The following is a 17,975-nucleotide window of genomic DNA, read 5'->3' on the forward strand; positions in this document are numbered from 1 at the left end:
CCCCAATGCAGGCTACTATGCTCCGTCTGAGTGGTGTCATGCAGTATCGTTGACACTTGACTGCACAGACAGCGCCGCAGGCCACTCAAGGCCACTCAGCGAGGACCAGCGTGGATGCTTTCTCTCACGAGGGACTGCTCGAGAAGCCCCCTGACCCAAGCTGGACAGCGGCCCGTGTCTAAGGATAGAATGCGCCCGACTGCCTCGGGACGGGAATGCAACGCTCGTGGCTCGGAAGGCTCATGTCGACCATTTTCTGCGAGCGAAAGAGACCCGATATGGCATGTGAGAGACAAACGCCCGTCGCGTCATTCGAAATCCTCCGAACCTGTTTTTGCGAAGACGGCTACTGCCATGAAGGCAAGTAATGGCATTGCCCAGCCTTATTCGTAGCTTTATCCTATCGTCTAGTCCTGTTCGCGAGAAAGGCCAGAACTCATCTCTGTTATTGATACGTTGTTTGAGCGTACATGTGCAAACCATCATGCGGGCGTAAGCAGACCCTATGTCTGGTGCCGGACACATCAATGCCTCGGGGAACGGCCTGGTATGAACTCGGGAGCCTCCATCGTGTCCACCTACGTCCGACTTTCAGCTATTCTTGTAGGGGATCAATCAAAGGCTAAAGGACATACACATGTTCCTCCTCCACTTGCCGCCCAGACCTGGACGTCACAATCAATGGTTTCGTGCACAAAGACTCATTGCGAATGCCAGCTTAAACTGAGCCTCCCCATACAAGTGTCGAAGAGCTGCGGGAGCTGACGGAGGGAGAGGAGTGAGCTTGACGCCGTTCGCCCCGTGCGTTCCGGAGACCCGCATTGAAGAGATAGTGTCGTACCACGGCCGAGCGGATGCTCTGCGACCTAGTCAGATAATTTGAGCCAGCACACTAGACCGCCGTCGAGCAAGTACGCTGGTCGGAGAACTTGAGGGTGGACAGCTCGACGGGCGTCGTCGTCGAACCGCTGGAATACGCTCCAGAGTCAGACAGGAAGCCCGACGATTCTGATACGACAGCTCGGCGGTCGAGAGTGCGAAGTTCGAGCATGAATCGAGTGGTTAGGATCGACGATATTCTGTTTGAACATGATAAGCACTATAAGGATGAGCAAGCCAAGGTCGTGGATGTACACTCACGGTCCTGTAAATGTAGCCGTGTAATAGGCATTCACCTGGGATATTATCTCACTGTCAAAGGAGAATATGCATAACGGACTACGCACTGTCTGTGTGCCGAGGGATGTCTCAACGATAATTTGTACGACATTGAGTATGAGCAGTGATCTGGGACGATGTTTTGAGTCAGAATCTCTCACACGACAAAACGTATCTTGATCCATACATGAAGTATATCGTCCCTGGGCATATCATGCTTAACACTACGAGAGAGTGCAAGACAGCCTGAGTACACACCTTGTTGTAGGATCAACTTGATGAACCTTGCTTTGCGCTCTCTCGCATCGGAAACAACGCCGGCGAAATACCAGGTGCAGCAGAGAACCACTAAGTCGGAGAATATGGCGCAAGTCCGGACAGCAAAGATTACTAGACAAGACAAACAGTCAGCTCCCATCGAGAGGTAATACAAGACTGATCACATCTGCAACGTCATAAATGAGCACGGAACCATGCATGGTGTCTGTTATGATCACGCACCGGGTATTCAAGTCATCGGAGAATAACGTTGCTTTCGTACAGATCGGAATACGACCCACAAACGCGACGTAGGCTCTTGATGATCGAATATCGGCAAACTTTATAGCATACCTATTGAGTCTTCCTTCTCCTTTCGGGATCATTGGCACGTACCAGCTGAACCGGGATGGCGACCACTGCCCCCGTTAAGGTTATCACTGCTGGCCACCAGCTTCGATGGCTGATAGCATAGACGCGAAGAGCCGAGAACCCTGAATGACTCGTCAATCATCAGCGAACGAGTGATTGAGATAGGAATTGCTCGTACATGCAATAACGAAGATAAGGATAATGGACAATGCGTATTGCAAGTCGTATAACCACTCGCAGCTGCGCGTGTCGTCAGGACCTGTGAGTTTACACGTACGAATCGGCTGCATGATGACTACCTCTGCAAACAGTGAAGGACGTGAGATCGCAGCTTGAGTTTGCCACAAACCACTTACCATAGCGTTCGTCCAGTCAAATACGGACAATACACCCAACGCAGCAGAAACAAGGAGAATGTAACGGTTCACGAGGAACAAGATAGTGACGTTAGTAAACTCCCACTTCCACATATAGTGGATCTCTGATTCCAAAAGCGCCAAGTGCTCGTAGATTATCAAGACTGAAGAGAACATTGTCATGTGTCACTCCAATGCCTCGTTCGTAGCTTGACAGGGATGGTACTTACGGCTGGCGGCGAGTTGACTGTATGCCTGAGCATTGCTGTCGTCTGCAGTGGTCAGCAGGCGATACCCGTAAGTACTGGATGCTTGAAAACCGTTACGTACGTCTGGTCCAAGAATGGGATCAGGTCCGCGGATACTGGTGGGGCGTCCCTCGTAGACAGCATTTCGGCGGGCGGGGGCAGGCGCTATACGTCGACCGGGCGGGAGCCAAGAGCCAAATCCTTGCGTGGCAGGTACTTATGCAGACAGAGTTGAGACAGAGACAAGGTTTGTTCGCTTTGAGTCGTCGCCGGCGGCATCTTCTCCGGCGTACAGGCTAGTACAGTGTGATGATCGTCGGTAGCTGACACGGGTGGAATGAACGCTCAGCAGGGATTCCGTAAACCTTGGTGGACTCGCCAAATCAGATGTACGTTCCCCAGTCCGTACGAGACAGAAACTTACAGTCGATTGCAGAAATCATGGCACTCGCGGATTTTTTTCGACGCGCGCAATGACGCGCGTGAATCTTCCGACCCAAAGTTCCGAGCTACCTTACCAGTGTCTCTAGCTATGATAATGCAGCATAACTTTGCTTCTCTGTTCTGGAAATGACAATAACACTACCAGATAAGTCCCTGGTCATCATAGCAGTGAGGTTTAATGGAGAAAAATACGGCAATGCGTAGAACTGGGTTCTGTTACGCGGTCTATCCAATTGAGGTAATAATGCACGTGCTTGTTCTGTGCTCGACACGCCAGACTTCTTATTGCACATTCAGCTCATGGATCCTCCTTTTTTATGTCATAGACCTATTCCAAGACACATAGAGTAACATGTGGTAGTGTAAATTGCTGTAGTTTTGGTAGAATACATGAGAGATTCGTCATTCGACGACTCGGAAGATGGGCCGGAAGATGCGTGGGAACTTCAGTCGGAAGGTTCACGCGCGTGTCGAAAAATTCTGTGAGTGCCAACATATTCGCAATCGACTGTAAACTGTCCTGCTCCGAAGAAGCCTAACAGTGAGGACGCCACTGTTTGCGGCTCATCGTCATTATGGCCCATCGTCAAGACAACCTTCAACACTCACTCCCAGTGGCATCTTGGACATCTTGCCACTCTCGTAGCTATACACCCTGGCAGGTGGTATCCATGCGCGCATGTCGGGAAGCTTCGGTGGCACCGACGACTTCACCGACGACTCCACCGATGACTTCATCGACGACTTTGCTGACACCGGTCGGATCTTCGAATTCATCTAGTACTACTGCTACTGCTGCCCCCGAGACGGCGCCGACGATGGCAAAAACGACGTGGACACCCAAGTGCGCAACAGGATGGCTGAATGTCGCCGTGCTGCCGATCAGCTTATGACTTGTGCGTGCACCGATGCGTGCACCAAGACATGCACCGATACACGTGACAGCCGCAGCCCTTTTGAATCTGCTGTACACCGTAGCGTCATCACTTGCTCCTTATCTTCTTAATCCTCTGAATACACTCACCACCATCCACATTTCGAGCGTGTGGTAGTGTTTTTTTTGTAAGACATTGCCACACGAAGTGCATCGCTGCGACTCCTCAGAGGACACCATCGCGCGGTTGGTTGTGTAGGCTGTTGTATGAGTTATGTCCTTGAGCCTGATGGAGCCGTGCCAGCGTGCAAACTGAACTGGTATATATATACGACAGATCCTGCACGTGCTAGTCAACGTACATACACGTTCCTTTCCCAAGATTCACGCGGTCCTACTGTTACTAGTGGTGTCCGTCCACCGAGACTTCTATGCTGTGTACATCATGCATTTAGTCGCCTCGAGGCACGCAGCTTCATTTCGTCGAACCTGGTAAGGTTAAGTTCAACGCCTTTCAATTTCATGTCCGCTGATCTAGGCCTGCAGCCCGCGTTCGCTTCTGACTTATCAGAGCATCTCGATTTTGCCTTCGTGGCCGTCGCAGCGACTTTATTTGCCACAACGAGTCACTTGGTCAAACTCAAGAGTCTGAGCCTGAGCCTGAGGGAGCACCGTAGCCCATTCGTAACGACGCTCTGCGGTAGTGTTGCCGATGTCCGAGCACTTGGATGCTACCGCTATTTCAGCCCTGCGACAAGTACAAGTGAAAGTCTCCATCTAGTGATGCAACGCTCACCTATTACTGGACTCGCAGTCATTGATAGTCTTCAGGGCCTCGTGAACAACTCGGATCGCGGGTGCCAGCGTAGCTGCAACGGGCACACGTCTCGAAGCTTCGCGATAACCCTTGCGGTTTGCAATGCCGTTCTGCTACTATATGCGGAACATTGATCATGACCATGGAACTCATCGCTCGAACGGTAGGGAAAGCAAGGCATGGCACCCACCTTTTCAGTCCATGATCCTTATCGCGTCAGATCTCCGACTCCCTGGAGCAAGTGTTGGGATGAACACGTCCGTAGAGAAGGCTTTCCACGCTCAGCATCTGGAACCCCACCGTCCTTCCAGGGTCTTCGAACCTACTACACTCACCCATCATCATCACATGCAGGGCAGATGATAAAAAGACGCTGACAGTCGGACGTCACCCCAGCCGGGCCTGTTCGTCGCCTGACCCGGCAGCCGGCTAAAGTCGGGACACGACACCGCAGACACACTAGGCCGCGGTCATCGTACGAGCTAGCCAGTTCATGAGCTCGCACAGACTTGAAGCACCCGTCTCTCACTGCCTAAATACCGGATGACTTCCTCATCTCATAACGAGAAGAGAGCAAAGCCATTCGATGTTCCGGCAACAAAGCATCCGATATCTCTCCCACGCATCCTCCACGCCTCTATTGCAGCTCGCCTTGAATGAATCCCAGCCATATCCCAAGCACTGCCGCGGCCACTGCAATGGCAGCCGCGCCCACATATCCTACCCTAGTAGGCAGAGCGGCGGCTGCCCATCGCGACAGCTTGTGCTCCCGCAAACCAGCTTCCAGCGCGTACGTTGCCAATTCTGGCCTGTATACGCGCCGCGGTACTGCCTACAAGGATGTGATGAAGTCAATAGTACGCATGAATCCAGTGTAAGCGTTAGTAGTGAGGGGCTACTGACCAGCGACTGGCCCTGCTGAGCTGAAACCGAGGAACCATAGAACGAGGCGGAGGCCGGCCAGAAGAGCGGCGATGATGCAGAATAGAACGAGGCGGAGGCCGGCCAGAAAGGGAGCGGCGATGATGCAGATTACAACCTTGCCGACTAAGAATAGCCAGTGCATCTTCGAGTCGTAGAGATAGGAGGGTGTGAATCCGTCTGAGTGCGTCCGAGTCGTTGCTGCGTCGAGACGATATGAGCAGAGCCTGATGTGAATGGCTTTGGGGAACGCTCAATTTTTAGCGCAAGGGTTGTCAGATCAAATAAGGCAGTGTACACGACGCCCTGTCGACTTCGTGGGAGGCTGCTCGCGTTCAAACCGGCAGGCGGCGCTTGCATCGAACCTTATACCATCAAACTTAACCTTATGAACGCTCCTACGCGAGGTCTACGTACCTCGACGTTAATGAGCCTCCCTGCGAAGCTTCATGGCTACCAAAACATGAATCCGCACCTACAAGCAGAGCTTGCTTTGCATGAGGACCCGTTGCCAGTGATGTCTAGTACGAATACGGTCCGATTCAGCCTTCTCGACGCGGGGGCACCGCTCGCGGAGGAGGCGGTTTCGCAAAGCGACCTCTATGCAACTGTTCTGAATTTTTTCAGCACTAATTATTCCATGCCGATAGCTGAGGTGTGGACTTACACGCATATCGTGCGTTGGGTACCGTCTGAAACGGCCGTAACACGGTCGCGCTCTGTGTGGTGGGGTCACAGAGAGATACCGCGACTGTTACGACACTCTGATTTAGCCAAAATTGGATTGCTCTGCGCAGGAATCCCAGTACCGATACCAGACAGGCCAGTTGTCAAATTGTTTTTGCTCGACGCCACCGGAGACATGTCCTGGGGTACCACATTGCCGGTGACAGTACGCGCAAGATTGACAAGCCATTTGATCGTGATCGTGGCCATGCGAGGGCTCTTCGGCGAGGCAGATTGTCGACATGTGCACTTGTTGCATAGGACCAGCCTATCGCGCAGCTTGTGCGTGCATGGCTCCTTCCTGGAGGACTTGAAAGACCACCGTCTATGCACGACCATATGCATCACTACGTGAGCGCCTATTATCGCCTAGCCCCAGAAGTGAATACGGCGGGATGGAGTCAGCGAACAGCAAGTACTTACTTACGCATCTTGCCCACAACGCACCAGAATTTGAAAGCCATCGGGCGTGCGGATGACCTGAAGTAACCTGAAATACCCTCGAGACTCGATTCAGCGTTCTATGCGGTGAGACATGTAGACGAGCATTCCCGGGTCTCCATTGCACTCGAAAGCGTGCAATTCGACCAATCACATGAACCGGACATGCAATGGCAGGTCCTTAGCAGAGCAAAGCCAGATTTGTGCGCAGTGAATGAGCGGTTCGTGCCGCATCTGCTGAGATGGAACGCAATCTCAACGCAACAACATCAAATCGGCACGCCGCCCACTGTGCGAGGCACCCGGAGCGCATATTGATATTGTACCGCCTCCGTGATGAAGGCGATAGGGGCTTGACTTAAGTTACTGAGTATTTTGATGGCGGCGTGTTCTCTGCAAGCGCAGTAAACTGCAGCGAAACTACGTAGAGGATCCAACGGGAATCACCATGTGGTATTGAATTGGTTTGAAGACCTATAGCGGCAGGAAGCAGCGATGGTAAGAAGGATAATGGCATGATAGCGCTCTCGCATGGTACTCAAAGACTCACGAAAAGCCTCACTGACGGTAATGTTGTGATACCAGGCTGTTTCCTCTCGTCGAGTGTGTTGCTCACTGGCTTCTGATGTCTGCAGAAGCTCGAGAACTTCGGGCGCCCCATGCTACATTGGCCGTTGGCCCGTCGTATAAAGTAGAATACTAGTAGTAAGTGTCAGAAGATGATGCATACATAGAGACCGATCGGAGCGAAGGACATCTCACCTGTATTCGACTCAATGCCCATGAGTGTCATCTGGATATGCTGAAAAGCCGAACGCTCGCAGGTTGGGGCGTCAAGTCAGTATTACGAACGTCATGATGTCTGGTATTGGCGCGTAAGGCCACCACGGTGTTCAAAGTTTGGCCTCAATATCAGCGCGAGCGTGGCTCCAGGCTTGAGAATGGCTAGTCGGCAACCATTGGCACCGGCCAATCGTATGCCATGAATCTCAAGAGGTTGCATCTCAGTGAACTAGTGCGAGAGGGTATACCTGATCTATGCCTGAGGGAATCTACAGTCCGATACTACACAAGGGTCAATACAACCGGACTTAGTGAACGCAAATTTACGGAATAAGTCAAGGAACAAAAGGAGCGACAATATATAGGTTGACTCGCCAAGCATGTCGCCGTGTCCATTACCACGCGCCGGGACGCAGTCCCTCACAGTCCGAACCGGTTTTGCAGCTTTTCTCTGGCCTGCGACGGATATGCCGCCACACGTTCGTTCGGGGTCGCCGCCCTAGGACCCATAGGGGCTGTCATCGAAGGATGGCGATTCGGCGCCAGAGGAACAGTTTGAGTCGTCCTCACGCTGCTTTGGGGCGAAGGTACATCAGACGACGACTGCAAGTCGCTTTCGCTGGGCAAAAGCATAGTCCCCAGCACTACACCGGGATGCCGATTGGGTATCAGCGGTAGCGCCCGTGGCGACGGCATACTCGAGCTCTCCGTGAGCACGGGAGAGTTCTGGGACCAGAACTTCGGTATGTGGGTGTCTAGCGGCCGATTTGGGATTGAATTCGTGCTAGCAGAACTAGTACTGCCCTCGCGTGTCAAGACGATGGGTCTGCTCGACAGAGATGATGCATCGCTGGATCCCGATTGAGTCGGCATGTCAGGTCGAAGACTCGGCGATACTCGTGTAGAGTCACTAGTGCGCTGTGTAACAGCCTCGAAGGAGGGTCGCAAGAGAGATGAGACGTTCAAACGTTCACCAACGATGACCTCTGCGTTGTCCGCAGAGAAGTCTGAGGTCGTCGAAGACGCACTCATTATGCGATCACTGTCGGGTTGCACGAGCGGTCGGGGGAGGGGCCTGATGAAGCGCGGGCTGACTGCATCCTCGTGCACAGTAGTGAGGCGCGACATCAAGTGCAGGGGAAGAGGTGGCAGCTTCCGTAGTCGTTCCCCCTCTTGACGAGGAATCGTCAAACGGGGTAATGGGTCGCTGCTTTCCGGCGGTGGGACAGGGTTTGGAAGAACCTGCTCCTCTCGAGGGTGGGACTTGGTCTGGGGTTGGTCTTCATGTGTACCGTGCGCGACGTCCACGGCGACGACCGGAGAAACGACTAGGGCGTCCGGCGGTGGCGGACTGTGACCAAACGTAGCATCCACAGTGTCTGGTTCAAGGGGAGCAGTCGCCTGTTGAGAGTCTGCGCCTATTGAATGCTCAGGGCTACTCGGACGCAGGACATCGCCCGATGGTGCAACGTCGTCTTCCGGAGGCGCAGAGACGACCGTGGTCTCGGCCGATACCGGTGGTTTGGCATCCTCGGGTTCCGTAAGAGGGGCCTCAGAGGCTTGATCTCGAGATTCGGTATATTCACTAGGAAGTTGAAGGGGAGCGCTTGCAGGCACAGCGCTACTGCCGTAGGGGTTGCTGCCCACCAACTCTGCAGTGGTGACAACTTGCAGGGTAGCTGCGAGTAGCGGGATATTCGGGCTATTCGGGAGTGAGATCGGGCTATCGACAACCCCCCTCCTGGTATCCACCATCGGTACAGGCTCCAGCGCGGCGATAACAGCCGTCGGCGAAGTGGTACTCGGATTACTCGCAGGCGACGTACTGCTCGTATGCACAGTACCAGGACTCTGCGACGCGGTGTCGCTCGACTTGCCCGTGTCCGAGCGCAGCGAGAAGTTCGTCATGTCCGGCAGCGGGGTCATGTCCACGTACACGTTCCCGAGGAGCCGATCGCAGATCCTGCCCGTCATCGGCATCGTGTTGATCGTCTTCACGCTGTCCGCGCGCGCAGGCAGGTCGGGCGAGCTCATGTTGTCCATCCAGAACCCGCTCGGCGCCATGCTCGTCGGCGTGCTCGGCGTGGTCCGGTCGCTCGCGATCATGCCGCTGCTGCTGCGCTGGCCCGTACTCGGCGTCGCCGTGCTATTCGCGGTCGAGAACCGTTTCGCAGATGGCTGCCGTAGGTTGGACGACCCATCCGATCGCGAGGCGATCTCGGACTTCGGTCGCCTGCCTCTCCTGATTGGGGGAGTAATAGGCTGCGGGAAGGCGGTGGGTGGGGTCGACTGATGCCCGTTGGGGGGAGTGAACCGACGGGAAGTGACAGGCCATTTCTTCTGCATGCCGCCAGGTGCTGACCCCTTCGGAGGAAGGGGCGGGGGCGTATCGGCCGTCGAAGGGTGGGACGGATTCTCTGCGACCACATCACCGACGCGCTGAGGTATCGTAACGACGAGCTGGGGAGCGGCAGAATGGAGGCCGTGCCGAGCTAATGTGGGGCCGCTTGCGTCGCTCTGGGTTGTGGTCGCTTGTGAGGCTGCAGGCGGCGGGACGGCTATACGGGGGACTGATTCTACGACAGCTCTGTTGTCTTCAATGGTCGTAGGAACCGAGTTCTCGTTGACACTCGCAGTCGATCCCGTGCTGACCATAGTGGGTGGTGGAGCTTGAAGCCGTGATCCGTGCTCCTGACTCAACAGCCCCTTCCTCAAGCTAGACGTTGACCGCTGGTTTCGCGGCCCACGATCGTCCCAGACATTTTGAGCCAAGTCGACGGGTGCTCGAGTAATGTTGGCCCGTCCTGACCCTCGCTTGCACAGGAAGCGGTCTACTGGAGGTCCGTACCCCTTATAGGGGCGCTTTCTGAGGTAGTAGACAACAGCGCCGAGTGCGAGTAGGACCGCGATGCCCACCACGACGACAGCAATGACAATGGCCCGCGTCTGACTCGACTTCTGACTACCTGGTGTAGTGTCTGTTGACAGATCCACACGAGCACTACATATGCGAACTGATTGTGAGAAGGCGGCACAGACTGAAGAAGAGGAGACGCACGTATACGTAATGTAATCCAGAATCGCCAGTGATTCTCCTTGGGTGTTCGCCCCGCTCACGAGAGTGAAGGTATGTGTTCCCCAGGGGAGTGAGTCATTCGCATACACCAGGACATCGTAGGAGATGGACGCGGACTCGGAGGTGTCTGTCCCTTGCTGGTATGTGCCCTCAGTCTCGCCATCGATCATGAAAGTCAGGTCTGTGCTCTTGTTGCTGTTAATAATACAATAGACATAGAAGCCCGATCCTGTTTTCCTGGTGAGATCCGCGAATGTGTCGTCGGTCAAGAGACTCACCAGTGAAGGATATTTCCGCGCTGGAAACTCCGGGTCCAGTGGCATGCCAAGTTCCGTCGTAGGCATATTCAGCGCTGGGGCAGGCAGTGCCCATATCAGCCTCTGTGCAGTTCGCCTCGTCACTCCAGGAGCCCTCGGGTGAGTAGTAGGCAAAATATGCTCCCGTAGCCACATCCCCGTTCGTGTCGTCAACGGTGACATTGGCCAGGAACCATGCCGATACGTACGCGGCATACCAGGAAACGAAGAATAACGCGCGTACCACTAGCATAGGGCCGCGCAACGAAGCCAGCACGACCGCTAGCCTAACCGGAGGGGCCTAGGTGACAGAGGGCAACGACAGAGTGAACGAGAGGGGGCGAAGACCAGAGTGGCATCGGTGAGAGCGAGGACGAGCGAGTATAGGATGTCATCAGGCATCGCCGTCAATAGATGTGATGCGCGGAGACGATGGGCCGGACTGCCATGTCCCGACATGACCAAATCCCCGTAGTCAGTGTGCGTCCTGAGACCCGCCCGAGGGAACGGTAGGCCACTATGCGTGGGTACGAGAACAGTGAGAAGACGCACGAATCTGTCGGTTGCAAACGTTTGGCCATTGGGGTGTTGAGATATCTATATCAAGCAGTGCTGACCAGACGCTATCAGGGTTTGAGAGTGTGGACGCGGTGCATCCGACAGCACGTTCACAGACATATTCCCTCTCGCGCGTAGCACGAGGTATGTACTGGGAGTGGTTCGTCTTCCGGCGGTGTTCCGATGCAGCCTTAGGAATCATACCAATAGGAGGGATATGTTACTCGGCTCAAACAGGCGGAGCAAGGCACCGCATTGTCGACCCAGTGGTGGATGAAGCGTGACCGGTAGGCATCGGTCAACTGTCATTGTCAATGGACATCGCATCCCAATATGCCAACTCATCTATCTTGCGGGGCATCGAAGTACTTGAAGCAGCTGCACGCATGACAGCTCGTGGTTGAGGTGACACTCGCGACTCGATGCCCGTCCTTCGCGCATCTACTTGAAGCTGTACGAGCGGTTCCCCAATCTTACAGCCGCATTAACACTGCGTACAGCCCGAAGGTACGACCTATCGTCACATCTGATGAGAAGAGTTCATGCGTGAGATCTTACTTTGTCAACAGGTTCCTCACAAGGCAAGGGACTTACGTTCGCGCACGTTCGATTTTGATATCAGGGATTAGAGCGGGTCCAGTACAAAGGGCGGTATCACAGAACACAGCTCGGATATCCGCATCATACAATGCTGCTCGCTGAAGAATTGATACGGAGACATCGGAAGTATAGTGCTGGTAGAGCAGGACGAAGTTGATCATCATGGCCCGTCACTGCCAGCTGTGGCGCAGAGTGCGCACCGTCTCGGTCTCCCAAGTCTCCAAAGTCCCGGACGCAGACAGGGACAGGTCCATGCCCAATCTGACCTAGCGCGAGACCTGCAGTGACATCACCCTCCGCGCCCGCCACCCAGCTGCCCTCGCGCGCCCCCACTCGCCTACGTCATGGCCCACCACGACCAACTACTTCAACGCGACTCGCTTGCACGTCCTCAACTCACACTTTCCCATCTCTTTTTGCACCCACACATTACCTTGCATTCCTAACGACCCACGAACAACCACCACGATGTCCATGCTCCGCAACGCGCTCGCATCCACCACCCCCGCCGTCCGCGCCGGCACGCGCGCGTTCCGCGTCTCGCCCGCCGCGAGCAAATCGGCGACCGAGAAGGTGAAGGAGGTTGCAAGTGACGTACGTCTGTTGAGCTGTCTGGGCACATCCGAGATGACTGACCTTACTCGCATAGGTCAACATCAAGGTCGGGCGAACGCTTGCATCTGCGATCGAGAAGGGCGAGGAAGCAACAGAAGCCACGAAAGAGACATTGGGTATGTGGGATACATTGATTGACGCGATTACTCATTGACTTCGCGCTCAGCCCCCGCCGCGCAGAAGGCAAAGGAGGTGACGGGCCAGGCAAGCCAGAAGGCAAGCCAGGCGACGGGTCAGGCAAGCCAAAAGGCCAGCCAGGCAACGGGGCAGGCAAGCCAGAAGGCCAACCAGGTGAACAGACTCCGTTCCTCGTGCTCTGCGCCGTACTTACCCCCTGAAGACCTCAGCAGGCGTGAAGGAAGGCGCACGAGACTTCAAAGAGGACGTCAAGAAGGAGGCACGCAAGTAAACAAACCTCGTTGCCTCTTCCGCACCGGTATTCACCATGGGACCAACGCACGGTACCTCCTGTAGCATATTCGCATTGTACTTGAATGCATTAACTCATCTTCATGACGATCATTACACCATTCGGCGACTGCTGCTAACTGTAGGGTAGGGGTATTCGCCACGACCCTGGGAACAAAACGAAGGAGAATGAATATGGAGAATATAAGTATGACAGCCATCCGCACGAGAGTCTGTAGGCTCAATGTTGACGAGGCGAGAATTTTAGGAGGCAACCGTCCTGAGGGAAGAGGGTCGCGATGATCCTGCCGACAGGGTCAGCTCATGTTTATTCCATCAGATTGAAGGTACTCACTGGACCTTCTCGCTCTTCTCAGTGCGGACGTGCTCAAAGTCCATGAGCACTGCAGCATCTGCGAGGACGATAGCAATGTTCATCACGGCGTACTCAATGCCAATGCACTTGTGCGGGCCGCTCCCGAAGACGAGGTAGTTCCTTGGGTTCTGGTTCGCGCTGCCGTTGGGGTCGAGCCAGCGCTCGGGCAGGAACTCATCGGGCTCGGAGAATACCTCGGGATCGTGAAGCGAGTTGTAGAACGACGGGATGACCATGCTGTTCGCCGGGACGGTGTAGTCGTTCGAGATTGGGAACGCCTTCAGCGTCTTGTACGGCACCATCGTCACGGGCGGCTTCACGCGCAAGCTCTCCTTCACGACCGCGCGGAGGTACGGCATGTTGTCCATCATCTCAAGCGTGATCGGCTTCTCGTAGTTGCCTGCGCGCACGCTCTCCTGCTCCTCGCGCACCTTTGCGAGCACCTCCGGGTGGTCCGCTAGGTGCTGGAAGCCGTAGATCAGGCCACTGCTCATGGCGTCCTGGCTCGCGAACAGGAAGGAGAAGACCACCATCGCCATCTCGAGGTCGCTGAAGTCGCGGCGGCCCTTGTACTCTGGATCCGCGAGGTCAAGCACCCACTGGTCGAGCATGCACTGTGCGTCGCCGCCGGCCGCCATCGCCTTCTTGCTCTCCGCGGCTGCGTGCTCGAGCCAGCGCAGCGCGACCTTGCGGGCCTGGATCGCGCGGTAGACCTTGGTGCCGGGGATTGCGAGCGGGAAGTTGACGAGCTCGAGCGCGACGGTGATCATCCAGTACTTGTCTGCGATCTCCTTCGCGGCGTGGTCGGGGATGTGCGGGCCGCAGAAGACGCGGAGCGAGGTCTCCATGTTGAGGTCGCGCGCGCGCATCATGATCGGCTTCGGCGAGGGATCCTCAGCGGCGTCCGCGAGCCATTGCTTGAAGTACTTGCGCGTGATCGCGTCCTGGATACCCACGTACACGCTGAAGAAGGCGGGGTCAGTCAAGGCTAGCTGGCAGCTTCGATTGCGGGTATGACGTACCCGAGAGCCTTGCGCGTGAATAGGCCATTCAGCACCCTCCGATACTCGACGTGGACCTTTCCGGTAAGGAAGACCCTGTAGGAAAGCAATATGCAAATGAGATGGCGGTCTTATCGCTGTATCGCTGCCGCGTACCAGTTATCTGGCCGCAAGATCTGCTTCGCGGAGTGGACAAGGCAGGGCTCGGCATGGTTGGGCGAGTTGAGGATCTTGCGCGAAAATTCGTTGGTCGAGGCCATGACAATGAAGCTATGCGAATTAAGCTTTAGGCGTTGCGGCACGAATCACCGATGGTGAGCTTACATGTTGAAGACACTGAGAGCGCTCAGCGCGCCAGAGTCCCATTGCTTCATATAGCCCTCCATGGTGGGCTTCATGGAGTCCGCGAACTTGCCGATGAGGGGTATTGTCCATTTGTCGCCGGGAAGATGACGCTTCTTGTAACGGTAAACGGACTGTTCGAGGGCAAGCACGGCCAGGACGATGGCGACGGTCGTGTAGAACCATGTGACGGTCTCGGACGAGGCGAGGAAGGGGACGGTGGGGACGCGGTGGGATGGGCCGCCAGTGTAGGACGGCATGGCCGCCTTCATCGACTCGTGGTCCTTGAGCAACGCCATGGCTGGGATCGTCGTCGTCGGTCGTGAACAGGACAGGGATGACCACAGAAGGCAGACGACGTCTCTACCCGGTTTTGCGCAACAACCTACGTTCGCCGGCAGTCTCGAAAGGTAGAAATGTTCGATGCGCGCCCTCCCATTGGCTGCCCAAAAATCATTCGATTTGGGAAATATCGGCCACTTTCCCAGCGCTCCCCGGCCCAGTCCGGCCTCGTCGCCGACTCGCCGTATATGGTTGGCGAGACGTCCGAGGTTCGTTTGCCGCGCGCCTCGGGCATCTGCGGGCCAGGCCGCTTACGTAAGCTTCGCTCGCACAGTGTCCCTCGCTCGTGTCGGACTGCCCAACACACTCTTGGTGCATTTGAACCGATTTATATGGACCTTACAGATGTTTTCAGTAGGTTTCCCGGTCTGTGTGGGATAAGGACGCGTAATAATGGTCATTTTGGGAAGACATGCTGTAAGCGCCCGTGATAATGAGCACATCAGTGATCTTATCTGAGTTCGCTGCCTAAATGGGTAGATGTAGCTGGAGATCACCTGCTCGTCCGAGAAATCAATAACATTCAAGCACAAAACTTGTCCAGCCCGATGCACATTAGCATAACCAAGGAATGTCAGTGAGGCACATACTACTCAGATACTAGCATCGCAACCTGACATAGTAATCTGTCCGAAGACCGCCCGTTTAGGTAGCCATGTCAGATTAGATCACTGATATGCCCGTTATCACCGGCGCTTATGTTGTCCGTGCGCAGAAATGGCGGTTTTGCGGACAGTGCATCTCAGAACTCGATCTCGACACCCGGAAAAGCCAGTAAAGCACGGTATGGTATTCTTCAGCATCCTGAGTTGTGTCCGTTATTGAAAAAGCAGCCAAATACTAGCGAGACACTGTCTGCGAGGTCAGTTTACGTAAGCGGCCTGGCCCGCAGATGCCCGAGGCGCGCGGCAAACGAACCTCGGACGTCCCGTCAACCATAGCCGTAAGCCCCGTCGCGCCTCGTCGCGCCTCCCGCCATCCGTCGGCAGGCGGTCGTCCCCGGCCCACCGCCAACGAACCATATAGGCGAATAAACAATAAAATACGGCAATTCTGTGCTACGACATTCGAAATATTGGCTACTTGCTATGACCAACAAGCGAAGTCATCAAGGGCTGTGCGTCGGTCTCCGGTGTGCGGTAAGCTCCATGACGAGATATCCGGGGTATGCGGACAAAGACTGCAACCGTTGCTGACATCACTTGCAAAATCTGCCACTTCAAGTTCCCCTTCGGCATGGGAGTGTTGCAGTAAAAATACGGAACGTTCATTGACGATGGGGACAGACGTGTGAGTAGTCGAGGAGTGCAACCAGCTCGTGTGAGAGTCGAAGCATCCGCAACGTCCTCATTGTGTGATACGGTCGTCGTGCATGACTATTAATATCGCTGCCTGCCGCATCGTTTCATCCACAACGCCGGAGATGACTTGGGAGATGCGGGACTGAGCCACCTCGAACTCGGATAACAGGCCTCTGCAATGCCAACAGGTGGTCAAGGCAACATAAGTATGCCTATCGGCACTGCAGGCACTAGTACTGTGGTACGTCAGAAGGTGTGCTGCGGCATGGATCCCAGCAACACAAGGGTAACAGTGCTCAAGCTTCAAGCGCTCAGGCCCGACCCTCGTACGAGGCTGGCATCTATTCGGGCCCTCGATTCCCTGTACAGTGTACGTACCAAGCACTGGATGCTGGTGATCACAGGTAATGATGGTCTGGCTTCCCGCACCAGAGATAGTTTGCAGCGGTCTGATTGCCACCTGCTATTGCTACTGAGCGGTGTAGTGAGCACGCAAGATAATGATGAGATGAGCAACAACATACCATCTACCATGCTAGGTCCAACGAGTGCTAATGAACGTTCGCCCGAAGCGCAGCTGGCTGTTACTGTTGTACAATCAATAGTAGCAGGGACACGAAGCGATGACGCACCCGACGCACTACGACCAACGCTACTGGCACAGTGGTCCGACAGTCGACCATCTGCTGTCACTGCGACACTCAGGCGGCACCCCAAGCCCCGTGGTCAAACTTCAAGGTTCTCATCACATTATGCATGGCATGCAGGACGAAGACAGTAGTGAATAATACACGATGTAAGGTCAATTGTCCTGCAAGACCAGGTAGCGGGAGACTGGTGCAAGGAAGTGTCGGGTATCAAGCAATCTGGGTATAAACGTTTACAAATCGATAACCGCAGCCGCCTTCATTGTCTCGACAACGCAGATGCTGAGCCTCGTGCAGACTCTGTGATGTTCTGGGTAGACGGCCGCTGAGCTACATCAAGCTCACGATCAAAGCCGACAGTCCAAGCAACACTCACCCTCTTGGGTGTTTTCGTATGAGGACCAGGGTGACACTTGTCGATCGGACTTTCTAGTTCAATCGGCTGCAAGCGAACGCAAGCGAAAAAACATCAGTCAAGCGGAAGAGTGGCAATGTCATTGTGCACTAACCAAATTGATGACGTGCTCAACCAACGTACTAGGGTAAACAATGGACGTTGCCATCGCCCTCGGACGGGTTGGACTATTTTGTACAGCATTTGCAGGAGGTGGTGGGGCATCGTCATGCATCTAGGTGCGATACATGTATAAGAGATTGGGGCTTGATGTACTTGGGCTGCTGTTGACAGCTTACCTTTGACTTCCGAGAAAAGGGCTTCAACAGGGATGCGCCGCGCATGATCCTAATGGATGGTGAAGGGCGTAGTCGCACAATGCGCGCTGAAGTGGAATACGAGGATTGACCGAACGCACGACTAGAGCTTATATGCCCTGTAGGACGTCCCTGAGCCAACTCACCAATCTGACGGAGCCTACCGTCATCCGCGACGCATTATGAACTCAGAATACCCGGTGATGCGAGTGTCTGAAGACACCTGCCTGGAGCGTTCGTCAGCACTCCGTGCCTTGAACTCAGCGAAGATCTGCCAATATTCGATGCATCCAATAGGCGATCT

The 17,975-nt window shown here is 54.9% G+C and overlaps 6 protein-coding genes across 6 annotated transcripts; 2 read left to right on the forward strand and 4 right to left on the reverse strand.

Annotated features, from left to right (window-relative positions):
* Window positions 1-892: 892 nt before the first annotated feature.
* C8Q71DRAFT_848160 (uncharacterized protein) lies at window positions 893-2,167 on the reverse strand (the record flags this gene model as incomplete). The annotated part of the gene is made up of 8 exons (XM_047926676.1): window positions 1,967-2,167; window positions 1,813-1,910; window positions 1,658-1,757; window positions 1,417-1,548; window positions 1,346-1,361; window positions 1,227-1,287; window positions 1,141-1,175; window positions 893-1,079 (listed from the first exon to the last, which is right to left on the reverse strand). Exons 1-8 carry the CDS (start codon window positions 2,145-2,147, stop codon window positions 893-895), a joined length of 810 nt encoding a protein of 269 aa, XP_047778809.1. The 5' UTR covers window positions 2,148-2,167.
* Window positions 2,168-4,899: 2,732 nt separating this feature from the next.
* On the reverse strand, window positions 4,900-5,788 carry C8Q71DRAFT_48373 (uncharacterized protein). The gene is made up of 3 exons (XM_047918842.1): window positions 5,431-5,788; window positions 5,286-5,359; window positions 4,900-5,229 (listed from the first exon to the last, which is right to left on the reverse strand). The coding sequence occupies exons 1-3, from the start codon at window positions 5,591-5,593 to the stop codon at window positions 5,080-5,082; spliced, it is 387 nt and encodes a 128-aa protein (XP_047778810.1). The 5' UTR covers window positions 5,594-5,788; the 3' UTR covers window positions 4,900-5,079.
* A 1,987-nt stretch (window positions 5,789-7,775) lies between these two features.
* On the reverse strand, window positions 7,776-11,112 carry C8Q71DRAFT_48437 (uncharacterized protein). The gene is made up of 3 exons (XM_047918845.1): window positions 10,753-11,112; window positions 10,457-10,703; window positions 7,776-10,399 (listed from the first exon to the last, which is right to left on the reverse strand). Exons 1-3 carry the CDS (start codon window positions 11,021-11,023, stop codon window positions 7,819-7,821), a joined length of 3,099 nt encoding a protein of 1,032 aa, XP_047778811.1. The 5' UTR covers window positions 11,024-11,112; the 3' UTR covers window positions 7,776-7,818.
* Window positions 11,113-12,258: 1,146 nt separating this feature from the next.
* Window positions 12,259-13,018, forward strand: C8Q71DRAFT_758592 (uncharacterized protein). Its single transcript, XM_047923742.1, has 4 exons — window positions 12,259-12,522; window positions 12,578-12,659; window positions 12,710-12,834; window positions 12,884-13,018. Exons 1-4 carry the CDS (start codon window positions 12,397-12,399, stop codon window positions 12,950-12,952), a joined length of 402 nt encoding a protein of 133 aa, XP_047778812.1. The 5' UTR covers window positions 12,259-12,396; the 3' UTR covers window positions 12,953-13,018.
* On the reverse strand, window positions 13,019-15,291 carry C8Q71DRAFT_758594 (cytochrome P450). The gene is made up of 5 exons (XM_047923743.1): window positions 14,653-15,291; window positions 14,485-14,598; window positions 14,350-14,424; window positions 13,307-14,290; window positions 13,019-13,256 (listed from the first exon to the last, which is right to left on the reverse strand). Exons 1-5 carry the CDS (start codon window positions 14,967-14,969, stop codon window positions 13,193-13,195), a joined length of 1,554 nt encoding a protein of 517 aa, XP_047778813.1. The 5' UTR covers window positions 14,970-15,291; the 3' UTR covers window positions 13,019-13,192.
* Window positions 15,292-16,399: 1,108 nt separating this feature from the next.
* On the forward strand, window positions 16,400-17,273 carry C8Q71DRAFT_48654 (uncharacterized protein). The gene has a single exon (XM_047918861.1). The coding sequence runs from the start codon at window positions 16,492-16,494 to the stop codon at window positions 17,092-17,094; it is 603 nt and encodes a 200-aa protein (XP_047778814.1). The 5' UTR covers window positions 16,400-16,491; the 3' UTR covers window positions 17,095-17,273.
* The last annotated feature ends 702 nt before the right edge of the window (window positions 17,274-17,975 follow it).

The sequence above is a fragment of the Rhodofomes roseus genome (genome assembly GCF_022264815.1).
Source record: "Rhodofomes roseus strain CIRM-BRFM 1785 chromosome Unknown C8Q71scaffold_10, whole genome shotgun sequence".
Classification (NCBI taxonomy): Eukaryota; Fungi; Basidiomycota; class Agaricomycetes; order Polyporales; family Fomitopsidaceae; genus Rhodofomes; species Rhodofomes roseus.